Source organism: Prionailurus viverrinus, chromosome D3 (assembly GCF_022837055.1).
Source record: "Prionailurus viverrinus isolate Anna chromosome D3, UM_Priviv_1.0, whole genome shotgun sequence".
Lineage (NCBI taxonomy): Eukaryota > Metazoa > Chordata > Mammalia > Carnivora > Felidae > Prionailurus > Prionailurus viverrinus.
In genome coordinates, this window is record NC_062572.1 from 7898480 (window position 1) to 7911510 (window position 13031).

General features: G+C 49.3%; 1 protein-coding gene across 4 annotated transcripts in view; it reads right to left on the reverse strand.

The window, feature by feature from the left end:
• Nucleotides 1-13031, reverse strand: part of TMEM120B (transmembrane protein 120B) — a 43245-nt gene that overhangs the window by 6457 nt on the left and 23757 nt on the right. For 2 of the 4 annotated variants that reach the window (XM_047827583.1, XM_047827581.1), the window contains exons 5-6: nt 12704-12799; nt 7302-7391 (exon numbers count right to left, since the gene is read on the reverse strand). In XM_047827583.1, coding sequence (XP_047683539.1) covers nt 7302-7391; nt 12704-12799 — 186 coding nt within the window. Of the gene's footprint in view, nt 1-7301; nt 7392-12703; nt 12836-13031 lie in introns of all 4 variants that reach the window. The other 2 variants (XM_047827582.1, XM_047827580.1) reach the window with 1 other exon arrangement.

Sequence of the window (13031 nt, forward strand, 5' to 3'; positions counted from 1 at the left end):
TAAAAATATTTTTAAAAATTAAAAATCAAACAACACCCGATTCTTGATCTCAGGTCAGGTCGTGATCTCAGTTTGTGGGTTTGAGCCCCACATCAGGTTCTGTGCTGATGACACAAAGCCTGCTTGGGATTCTGTCCCTCCTTTTCTCTGCCCCTCTCCCACTTGTGCATTCGGTTTTTCTCTCAAAATAAATAAATAAACTTAAAATAAAATTTTAAAAAAGGGCACCTGGGTGGCTCAGTTGGTTAAGTGTCAGACTCTTGACCTCAGAGCTCAGAGTTCAAGCCCCCAAAGGCCACATGAAGCCATGGTGACCATCTGTAAGCCAGGGACAGGCCTTAGGGGAAACCAATCCTGCTGGCACCTCACCTTGATTTTGGACTTCGAGCCTCCAGAACTATAAGAAAATAGATTTCTGTTGTTTAAACCACCCAGCCTGTGGTATTTTGTCTAACAGGGACTTTGTACTTGCTGTTCTCTCTGCTCCAAGAACTTGGCCTGCCTGGCTCCTGATCCAAATTCAAGTTTTGGACCAACTGTCACCTCCCCCAAAAGGCCTCCGGCTACCTTATCTAAAACAGCCAGGCAGCCCCACTTTGCATGACATCACCCTGTTTCATTTTCTTCACGGTGCTTACCACTATCTGAAATTACTCATTTTTTCCCCTTGTTTGTTCTCTGAACCCTCTTCCCCAAATGTAAACATGAGAAAAGCAGCAATTTTGTCTGTCTTCTTCATGGATGTATCTGTGACACCTGGCTCAGAGCAGGTGCTCAGTGTGTTGAATAAACACAGCACACGCACGCACACACACTTACAGAGAGCTGGAGCCACCTACGTTATCCCACGCAGACACAGAGAAATGACAGACTGTCCACACAGCATCTCACATCATCCCAGACAGTTTCTCCCTGGGAGCCCATGCCCTGGGCTCATCTGCTCCTCCATCTACAGCAGGGCCTTGACCAGCCCTGGACTTCCTGTGTCCAGTCCAGAAGCTGTGGGAACCCTGTTTTCAGAACCCAGTGCTCCCCCAACTGAGGGCTCTCACTCCACAGGACGGGAGGGAGCCTGTCAATCCCTCCTCAGCGTCAATGTTCCAGCCTAGGATGAAAGCTGGACCCTCAAACCTTTTAACCTTCGAAGTCCTTGAGTCTTGTCTCTGGCCTCTGATCTTCTCTAGCCTCTAAGAGCTCAGTTACCTGAACACAATGTGGCAATGATTTGCTTTGCCAAATGCAGCCTGGGAGCAGCTGGGCTCCTTCCTCCCAAGGACTGGCCAGTAGAAATTTGGTTCCCCAAACCCTCACCAATGCTGGATTCCAAGTTTTAAAATTTCTTATTAGGTGAAAATTACTGTGTCATTGAGGTTTTAACTTGCATTGTCTTAGTAAGTGGGTTTGAGTTGTCTTAAAACCTTCTAATCAGATGCAGACATCCTGCAAGCAGGGACTGGATCTTACTCATCTTTCCTCTTTGCAATCCCACAATAGACCTGGACATAAATTAGGGGCTCAGGCATGGCCTGTGGATGCCTCAAGGGTTATGGTTAGGAACAAGGTCTTAGGTGACTCTTTATGCCTAGCACTAATAGCACCTGGTAAACAGTAGGCACTCAATAGATGCTGAAACGAATGAAGTGATGTCCAGGAGGTAAGGCCGATGAAGCAGCAGCTGGTCTAGACGCCACCAGCATGCAGGTGCAGGACGAGACATCCACCCACTTCTTTGTGCCCAGACTCCCCCTCCCAATGTCCCTGTATTGCCTGTCAGAGTCTACAAGGACCCCTGGCTCTAATTTTCTTTTTTTTTTTTTTTTTAATTTTTTTTTCAACGTTTATTTATTTTTGGGACAGAGAGAGACAGAGCATGAACGGGGGAGGGGCAGAGAGAGAGGGAGACACAGAATCGGAAACAGGCTCCAGGCTCTGAGCCATCAGCCCAGAGCCTGACGCGGGGCTCAAACTCACGGACCGCGAGATCGTGACCTGGCTGAAGTCGGACGCTTAACCGACTGCGCCACCCAGGCACCCCTGGCTCTAATTTTCTGATAGAAAAGGCAGTTAGCCCCATCCGCAGACTTTCAGCTTGCAGAGCACCCAAGAAGCCTCTCCGGAACCACTTCTCCCCAAGTTCTCTGCAGAGCCACACACACAAGCCCTTGAGGCTTGGCAAACCCAGTGCCCCTTTGTCTTCCTCCCCAACCCACCCACCCCCCCCCGCCCCGAGAATGCCCCCTCCCGGTGTGGGAGCAGCCAGAGACGCAGGATGTATGCAGCAAGCCTGGCTGGGCAGCAGCTCTCAGTCCACAGCTCACAGTGCCCAAAGCCCAGCTCTGACAGGTGCCCCCAATAAGTAAGCACCGCTCAGATGCACTAGGAAAGGCTAGAAACTGCTTCTTCCCTGACATGGCGTTCACAAGCCCCTCATCTATCTGCACTCTCCAGGGTGCTGGGCTGGTTTTGTGCCCTGTGTGTGTGTGTGTGCAAGTGCTTTATTGTGATTCAATTCAGATTATCATACACGTCATCCACTTAGTGGATCCACAAGTCAGTGGTTTTCAGGACATTCACACAGCTGCACAACCGTGACTACAATCAGTTTTAGGACATTTTTATCACCCCAAAAGAAACCTGCACCCATTACTCACTCTTTGGGCCTGTTTTGTCACAGAAATAAAGTTTGTAGGGGTTAATGGGCTTTTTAATGTACAGACAGTAGATACCCAATGAAGAGTGGTATACACATAGCCACAATGTAGAAACAGCGTGGCCCAGTGTCTGGGGATGGTGCCCGAGGAGACCACAGTCCTCTCTTTAGGACCACCTCAGCCATATTTACATGTGTGCACAATCTACAGGCACCAGCAATTATTCAATCACAGGCTGTTTCTGGCTTTGAGCTTGGGTCATGTGGGCAGTCAGGGGAAATAGCTAGCTTCCACTCTGAGGATCCCTCCCTCCTGGCCACCCCTAGTCTTTATCCTAGGAAAGGCCCCTACAACAGCCAGTTGGAACCAAGCACCCATGGGCCGGCTGGCCAAGAAAGCTAACACGATCCCTGATTCATTACTTATTCTGGCCCAGAACTAACTATAGAGGACATCTGCTGTTTTGCCTCTCTGTCAATCACCACCCCCCAACCCCCTGCACACCCCCATCCTCCCTGCATGCTGGCTTCACGCCAGGCCCTTCCTTTGGTGAACCACCTCATCCCCACACTCCATCTGGGTGGTTGAAAGGGAGCTGAGGGATATAACTGGGCACATGACTCACAGCCAGGCAATCGGGGCTCTACATCCCTTCAGCCACAGTGATTGGCTCAGGGATGAGCATATGACCTCAGCCCAGCCAATCAGAAATCAGTCTCAAAATTACAACTGGATCTTCCGAGGAAAGGATCTTCCAAAGAAAGAGCTCTTTCCTGTGAGACTGTTGATTTGTTGTGATGCTGGCCAGTACAGCAGCAGAACAGAATGGGGAGAAGGACTGTTAACACTGAGCCAGTTTTAACGCCTTGAACTATTAATACACAGGCATACTTCAGAGAGATTGTGGGTACACTTTCAGGCCACTGCAACAAAGCAAATGTCACAATAAAGCAAGTCAAGTGAAGTTTTTGGTTTCCCAGTACCTATAGAAGTTATGTTTACACTGTACTGTAGTCTAGTTAAGTGTGCAATAGGTCTAAAAAAACAATGCACAGGGGCTCCCGGGTGGCTCAGACAGTTGGTCAAGCACCCAACTCTTGATTTCGCTCAGGTCACAATCTCAGGGTTGTTGAGATCGAGCCCTGTGTCAGGCTCTGTGCTGACTGTGAAGCTGCTTAAGATTCTCTGTCTCCCTCTGCCCCTCTCCCCTGCTCACACTCTAAAATTAAAAAAATTTTAAATAAAAAAAACCCCAAAAACAATGTATATACCCTCATTTAAAAATATATTGTGGGGCTCCTGGGTGGCTCAGTCGGTTAAACGTCCGGCTTCAGCTCAGGTCATGATCTCACAGCTTGAGTTTGAGCCCCACATTGGGCTCTGTGCTCACAGCTTGGAGCCTGGAGCTTGCTTCCGATTCTGTGTCTCCCTCTCTCTCTGCCCCTCCCCCGTTCATGCTTTGTCTCTCTCTGTCTCAAAAATAAATGTTAAAAAAAAAAATTAAAAAAAATAAAAAATTAAAAATTAAAAAAAAAATTAGGGGCGCCTGGGTGGCTCAGTTAAGCATCTGGCTTTGGCTCAGGTCATGATCTCACAGTTCATGGGTTCAAGCCCCATGTCGGGGTCATGGGTTCAAGCCCCAAGCACACATGTCTCCCTCTCTCTCTGCCCCTCCCCTGCTCTCACTCTGTCCCTGTCTCTCTCAAAAATAAATAAACATTAAAAAAATTTTTTTTAATAAAAAATTAATTTAAAAAATATATATTGCTAAAAAAATACTAACCATCATCTGAGCTTCCAGCAAATTTTAATTACTGATCACAGATCACTATAACAAATATAATAATAATGAAAAAAGTTTTAAACACTGAAAGAATTAGCAAAATGTGACAGAGACACCAAATGAGCGAATGCTGTTGGAAAAATGATGCCGATAGACCTGCTTGGCACAAGGTTGTCACAAATCTTCAATTTATAAAAAACACTATGTTTGCAAAGTGCAATTAGACAAGGTATGCTTATATATGTTCCCCCCTCAGGTTTACTCCTATCTGGTGGTTTTCCCTCATTTGCAGGATTTGCAAAGGAACTCGATTTGCTTATTGCACTAACTGAGCTAATGAACCACAGCTCCAAAGTCATTCCAGAAGATAAAGCACCAAACCCACCCCACCCATTCCAGATCCCAGCCCCCACCACATCCAAACCCCTGCCCCAGGCCACAGCAGAAGACAGGCCCAGAAGAACAGTCCCATTACAACTTGAGATACCTGCTGAAGTGTTAGGCGAATGCGGCTTGGCTTTGGAACCCCACTTCTACCCCCTGTGTCCCCCTCCCCGCTTTCCTGGTGTGACCCACACTTGCAGGGACCTCTACTCAGTCTTGTTCCTTTCTCTCTGGTAACGCCTCTCCCCCACCCCATCCATAGCTTGTCACACTAGATAAAGAGGTGACCAGAGTAACTCTTACTAAAGTGTTAGTGACTGTTAGAGATGTAGCATGCCTCTGAAGACTCTTAGAGTCCCTCAGAAGGATAAAACTGTAAGACTGATAGCAAGCCCATGACAACAGAAAGAGAATTCATGACCAAGAAGACTTTGCCACTTGCCCCGGCCCCCTTTCCCCACTATCTACCACCCTGGCTCCCCTCCAATGACACCCAAAAGCAGAAAGATACTATTCACTACAATTAAGGAAGACTATGAGTGTTATTTATTTGGTGAGATTTTTCACTTCAGTGTTTCCCAAAGCTTGGGGCGTGTATATCAAGTTTTAGATGACACCTGAGTGTCGCACTAGATGCTACTGAACTGTGTGGGGAAAGGGCATCTCTTTAGTTCTCTTTGTTCTCCTGAGTAAGTCCGGGAGAGTCTCTTTAATGCCTCTCAGGTCCAAAAATCTCCCTTTTCACACTCATGTACACACACGAAGAGAGAGATGGCAGGCCTCAGGCTCAGAGCCTTCCGGAAGCAAAAATAATTGACTTCAATAACTTATACAAAGAAAACAAAAGGATATTTTTACACTACTTCCTCCTTCCTGCGACTGATGCTGGTTTTCCATGTATGGTGATGAAATAAAATTTCCTTCTAAAATAAACTAATATTTACTGAAGTTTAAAAAAAAGGAGAGGTTGATTTGAAATGTGAACATTATCAACCAGATGATACATGGAAAAGGCAAAAATGGAGAGGGTGGGTAAAAAACAAGTGTAGTTTGAGAAACACTGATCTTTTTTTCTAAAGGGCTACATGCTGCAGGGCTGTATACCTAAAACTCGCTGTTCCCCTGCTCCTTACCTCTGGGCTCTACATGCAGGCTAAGGCCCGGCAGGGCAGGGATCTGCCATAAGAGACCACTGGGCAGAAAGTGAAAAGGTGGCAAATTATTTAGGAGTTTGCAGACACCCCCCCCCCAATCTGAAATACACAGTTCATGACAGTTCCTTAGTAGTGTCCAGAGGGGAAGAAGCAGGGAGGGGGTGGGCGGTGGTTACTTCCTGTTTCAGGGGAAAATAGGGGCAAGCACGGCACACAGAGATGAAAACGGCCATCCCAAAAAGGAATCAGACCTGTGGAAAATGGGTCCTGCAGGTGGCAAGTTGTGGTCTCAGCTCAGAGACAGGTGGGGGTAGGAAGGAGAATGAGAAAATAGCAGGGCTCCTGGCATAGGAGGCCCTCAGTGATGGGGAGCCCCAAGTGTCTTGATTCACTCAGCAACCCTGAGACACACTCCCCCAGGGGGCTGTGAAATAGCCCAGAGAGTGGACATCAGTTGCCCAGGGTCACAGAGCTGCTCAGGAATAGCACTGGGACTAGAACTCTGGAACCCTCACTCCCAGCCTGACTGTCTTCCTCCTCAGCACCGGCTGGGTAACAAAGCAGGTTTGAACCAAGGCCGTTACCACATGTTCTCCATCCTCCCTATCTCCCTGGGGGGGGGGGGGGGGGGGGACCAGTCACTCCTGTCACCAGAATCCATTCATCCTCATGGTGACAGTATCCCAATTTTCCTCTGGGGAACCACTCCCCTCCTGACACTCAGCTCCTAAGCTGTAGGGGCAGGCATGAGGCTCAAGCCTGGCCAATCACAGCCATGCATTCTCTGGCCACAGTGATTGGTGCAGAGACAGGCACATGATTCAGCAAGTGCCAATGGGACCCAGTGAGGCTCTTGGAAAAAAAGTGATGTGCCCTATTTTGCTGAGAATGCTAGAAACAAAGACTTGAGCCTGGAGCTCCCAGGTGCTTCTACATGGAGACTGAGAATGAAGACATCATACTAGAAGGCAGAGGTGAAGGGTGGAGAGAAAGTGGGTCCTGATAACATTGTCTAAGTACCTGGATTAAGCTTGACCTGAAGTCAGTCCCAACAGACCTGTTCCTTGATACGAGAAAATAAACTTCTTGTTGTGTTAAACCCATTTGAGTTAGTTTTTTGTAAGCAAGAGACTGACCATGGCGAGTGACGCTGCACCAGCAGACACGTTTTCCCTCCTCCCTGGATCTGAACAGTCACGGACAACCCCCCACCCCCTCTGAGGAGGAAGGGAATACAGGCTGGAGCTGACAGCCCTCCCCTGCATCCATTCCAGATCTCCCTTTGGCTCCCCCTACGCCCCCCCCCCCCAAAGCCAGGTCCCCTGTTACCTCGAGCCATTGCTGATGAGAATGCTCTCCCGGATTGTCAGGGTGCAGTAATACCACACCAGCAGGAAGTTAAAAACTTCGTCAGTCACCCTGGTGGAAAGAAACAACCCCGGAGAGGAGAGCAGGCATGAGAACCGGGCACAGATCTCCCACCCGCGCTGCAAAAGAACAAGCACACCAGGATGAGCGCTGCCTACCAGGAAACTCGTGCTGATCCTGGGCAAGGCAGAGGAAGCCTGGCCTCCACCTGGAGTGCCTGTCTCCCTCACCTTTCAACCGAAATCCAACCCACCTTTAGGGCTCTAGCTGGTTTCCTCTCCCTCGCTGAGCACTCAGCCTAGGGCACCCTCTCTCCCTTCTAAATTCTCACTGTCTGATGTGAAATTTTTGGCGGAATGGCAACAGGACTCTAAGTAGAAAACCTAATAGTTTATTAAAAAATTTTTTTTACATTTATTTATTTATTTTTGAGAGACAGAGCACAAGCGGGAGATGGGCAGAGAGAGGAGGAGACACAGAATCTGAAGCAGGCTCCAGGCTCTGAGCCGTCAGCACAGAGCCCGACGCGGGGCTCGAACTCACAAACCGTGAGATCATGACCTGAGTCGAAGTCGGACGCTCAACCGACTGAGCCACCCAGGCGCCCCTCTAATATTTTATTTTTAGACTGTCTACAGCCTCAAAATGTAAATTCCCTCTGTCCCCTTAAACCATCTTTAAACTTCGTTGCACTTACAAAACAGTTCTTATGGCCTGAATCTCGTCTGTAAGATGAACTTAAGAACTCCCCGCCTCCTCTGTGGTACCAGAGCTGGGCGGAGCAAGTCTTCAAGGTGGACAGAACAGAGCGGCTGGAGCCGCTGCTGTGCCCTGGTCAGGGTGGAGAGCTTGCAGACATGCTGTGTGTGACCCTGTCAGAGACCTGCCCGGCCTCAGCTCTGCTGTCTGTAAAATGCAAAGGCCGACCCCCTACCCGAACATTCCTGGATGAAGTGTCCTGGGACAGAGCCGGCAACAGACAGCCCCTTGGAGGGCTCCCCTGCCCCTGATGCTAATGAAGGCTTTATCTTCCACCCCAAAGGGAAGTGCCTCGGTAGCTGCCAGTGCCCTCCACATCCATTCAGCGTGGGAACAGAAGTGACTGTACGGGGCGCCATCCATCTGTACATGGGAGGGAGAACACTTCCAATCTCCTCCATTCCTGTCTCTGACAACTATGGGGACAACTATGATAACCCCAGGAGGGAAATGGAAGAGTATGACTCCAACAATACATAGAAGTTGGAAGGTGTCTTTCAAGCTATGTGACCCTGTTTTGTGGTCACAGATGACAGACTTTCCACCCCAAGCCCTCCTGAACCATCGTCTGCAGAGGCGGTCTCAGGAGGGCCAGGAGCACACTCTGGAAACTCAGGGCCTGAGTTCAAATCCCAGCTCTGCCTCTTCCCCGCTGTGGGACCGGGGGCACATTGGTAATCCCCCCCGACCGTGCCATCACTGCCCCCCCTGGAGCGGGGAGAGTACCAGCAGCTCCCGTGTAGGCCGCTATGAGCATTGGCTGAGTTTCACACATGCAGGGTGTAGAACAGTGCCTGAGGCACAGGAAGGGCTACATACGTTCCTGGTTATAATTTTGGAAGTATCACAGAGTACCCAAAGGCTGAGAAATGAGTCTCAGATGCTTAACTCCGAGGAAATCAAAGGCTTACTCGAACAGGGTGTTGGGGTGGGGTCGGCCTCCCCAGTGCAGAGTCACTTAGATCCTGACTTCTGAGCTTGCCTCCAAACAAGAGGCAGGCCCAGGAGTGAGTCCGTGTTACCAGGATATTTTTCATTGGTCCTTTCCTATATCTTGTCAGTAAAGAGAAGAATGGAGTAAAGTTTTATGGCCCCAGCACGTTAGGGACATGCTTGAGGTGCTGGCCTTGGCCTGCTCTGACAAAATGTATAAGCTTCCTGTTGCTGCTGTAACAAATGACCACAAACCTAGTGGCTTAAAGCAACATACATTTATTTCCTTATAGTTCTGGAGGTCAGAAGTCTGCAATGGGTCAGCAGGGCTGGGCTCCTTCTGGAGGCTGTAGGGGAGGATCCATTTCCTTACCTTTTCCAGCTTCTTGAGGCACCTGCATTCCTTGTTTTGTGGCACTGCATCACTGACCTCCGCTTCTGACTCGGACCCTCCTATCTCCCTCTTCTAAGGACTCTTGTACCTACATTGGGGCCACTGAATAATCCAGGATAATCTCTTCTCAAGATCCTTAGCTTAACCTACCTGCAAAGATGTTTTGCCATGTAAGGTAATATATTTGCAGATTCTGAGGATTAGAACGTGCACGCCTTCAGGCTGCCACACCAGGCCAGCACTAATTACTGGGAACTTGCAATGGGGCAGGCACTTGACATGGATGACCTGTCTGTGTCTTCGAACAGCCCTACAGGACTGCTTCTTGTGCAGGTGCATTTACTGCGTCTGTGCCCGTCTATAGAACTCCCAACAGCCAGAACCTGCAACTCCTGGCATGCCTGGGCTCAGAGCTCACTCTGCCGATGCGAGAGGCAGATCAGGAGGGAAGGGGACTTATCACCCTCTGGAAGCAGTCCTCAACTCCCCTGACCAACAGCAGGAGGAAGAAAAATACCCTTGCTCCTTCGTCCCTCAAGTGGGATAACTGAGGCATGTTCCATGCCGTCCCCAGTTCTCCAGCAGCACTGGAGTCCAGATGCCCACAGGTAGCCCCTCCTGTCTCACTTCCCATTCCCCTACCAATGTTTCCTGGGATCACCTCCCAAATAAACTGCTGGCACTCAAATGCTTGAGTGCTTGGGTTACTTCTGGGGGACCACAAACTAAAATGGTACAACTTCCCATTTTATAGATGAGGAAACTGAGATTGAGAGAGAGGAAATGAACTGCCCAGGAGTGAAATCCAAACCCAAGCCCAACCAACCCAAGCTTAATCCCAACCACCTCTTTCCTACCAGCTTCAAAACCCAATCCTGATAGAGGACAATTCTAACTAGACACAGTCTCTTGGCCTGAAGGCGGAAGAAGGAGACATCACACTCTCCAGCAGCCTCACCAAAGCCTCCCAAAGGCCCGGCAACATGGGCAGATGTCCTCTGGTCATGGGGAAGACGAGGAAGCACACACAGAGAGATCAAGGGCTCTACTCAAGGTCACACGATCTGTGAGTGGCAGAGCTGGACCTAGAACCCATGGTTCTGAGGGACGTTAGCCATGCCCAGCTCCAGACTTAGAGGTACCACGGAAGGGCCTTTGGGCGGGGCACCCAGCAAGGAAACCACCTCAAGGGGGCAAGAGTAAGGAAAGAAAATCCTGCTCTTTGGGCACTGGATATTAAGCTGTGATCTCCTCCAGCACAAAAGATGGCAGCAATCACAACTGCTCACACTTAGGCAGCACTTATGTGCCAGGCACTAAACACTGCAGATATAACCTATCCAGTCCTCTCAACCATTCTACCATGTAGCTCTCACTATCTTCATTTTCTGTGTGGCGAGAGGTTAGGTCATTTGCCCAAGGTTAAACAGCAGGGCAAGCTTCCCTGAGGGCAAAAGAAGAGAGATAAGCTGCCTGCCCAGCACCCCTCCCTGGTCCTATTTGTAACCCAAAGAAGGTATACTAGGTTGAATAGAGTTCCCTCAAAATTCACATCCACCCAGGACCTCAGAATATGACCTTATTTGGAAATAGGGGTCTTTGCAAATGTAATTAATTAAGATAAGGTCGGTCACACTGGGTTAGGGTGGACCCTGACTCCAGAGACGGGCGTCCTCATAAGAAGGCCATAAGAGAAACACAGGGACATACAGGGAAGGAGGCTACAGGACAAGGTTGAGGCACATGAAGCTGAGAATGGAAGGGAACAGCTTTCTTTAAGTCAGGAACGCCAAGGAAGCAGGCACCACCAGAAACTGGAAGAGTCAAGGCAGGATTCTCCCCTAGAGCCTTCAGAGTGAGCATGGTTCTGCCCACACCTTGATTTCAGACTTCTGGCCTCTAGAACTGTGAGAAAATAGATTTCTGTTGTTCTAAGCTATCCTGTTCGAGGCACTGTTACTACAGCCCCAGGAAATGCACACAGAAAGGGATGGGGAGAAGACTGAATTTTAGAACTTGACAACATACGACTGGTGTGCCCTTTTGAGGGCCCTAGATGTCCCAGTGCAAGGGAATCTGGTTGCACATCAAGTACTTGTATCCTTTCCAGAATGGCATGTGAGCAGGCAGTACTGATGTGTGCAGCCTCTACCCTCCGGGGAACCTGGCCAGCCCCGAGGCGGCAGGCAGGCACGGGCCCAGGACCTCAAAGGGCCTTTGTTTGGACATTCAAGTGGCCAGACCAGCAACCGGACTCCCAGCCAAGCGCTTGCCAGGAAATAAACCCCTGACACGGGGCCAAATGCCCAAGTTGTGCTTGGCTACCTCCCCTCAGGGCAGAAAAGCCAGGGCAGGGGAGGGGGGAATGAAACCCCATGAGGCAGTGCAGCCGGACCCGCCAGGCCGCAGCCTCTCAGAGCAGCATGGCTTCCACCTGCTCCAAAAGCAGCGGCTGACACTCTCACCAGCATCGCTGGTGCCAGGCACTGGGCAGAGCCCTCCACACGCAGCTCGCACAGCCTGGTGTCCCCCCCCCCCCATTTTACAGATGGGGAGACTGAGGCTCCCAGAGGGAACGTGCTCACGGTAACAGCCAGTTAGTCCCAAAGCCAGGATTCAAACCCAGGCAGTCTGTGATATTTTCCTTTGTCTTTCCTTTCTTCCCTTCTTTCCCGTTTTCTCTTTCTTTTTCTGTTCATAATTGATATATAATTCACATACCATAAAATTCACCCTTGCGAAGTATACAGTTCATTAGGTTTTAGTATATTCAGAGGGTTGCACATTCATGATTTCCATCTAATTCTGGAACCTTCTCATCACTCCAAAAGAAACCCTATACCCATCAACAGTACCCTCCCCCATTCCCCTCCACCCTGCTCCTGACCACTGATCTGCTTTCTGCCTCTCTAGATGTGCCTGTTCTAGACATTTCATATAAATGGAATCATACAATATGTGGCCTTTTCTAACTTCACTGAGCATAACATTTTCAAGGGTCATCCATGTCGAAGCACGCGTCAGTACTTCATTCCTATTTATGGCCAAATAACATTCCACAATGTCAGTGTGCCACTGGGCTCTTTCCTATCTACTAGTTATAAGGCCTCTTCCAGTAGCTGTTCAGTAGATATTTGTTGAATGGATGTAGGGTGGACATGGCTGCCATTTCCCATGAGAAACAGCTCTTCTCTACCTACAATCTACCAAACGTTGCAGATGCAGGAGAGACGCCCCACCAACTCCATGCCTACACACACCACCACCTTCCCGTTACCTGTAGTGAAGGACAAATCGACACGCCACAGCACCTAGGAGCAGGATGATGGTCAGGTAGAGCTTGAACTTCTCGTACTCATCCTTGTAAGCAAATCTGAATTGATAGACACCCCCAGAAAAGGTCACACAACTATTACTATAGTTATAGTAATATAACTGTATCCCATCTGGGGGCAGAATCCTCAGCCCCATCAGATCCTTCACCTACCACTACCCACAGCCCACAAGGACCTTCTGATCCCACCAAAGGAAAGCTCTGGTCTTGAATTAATAGTGATGATCAATTACAGAAAGGGGGCCAATGCGCAAAGCTCCCATGTCGCTAG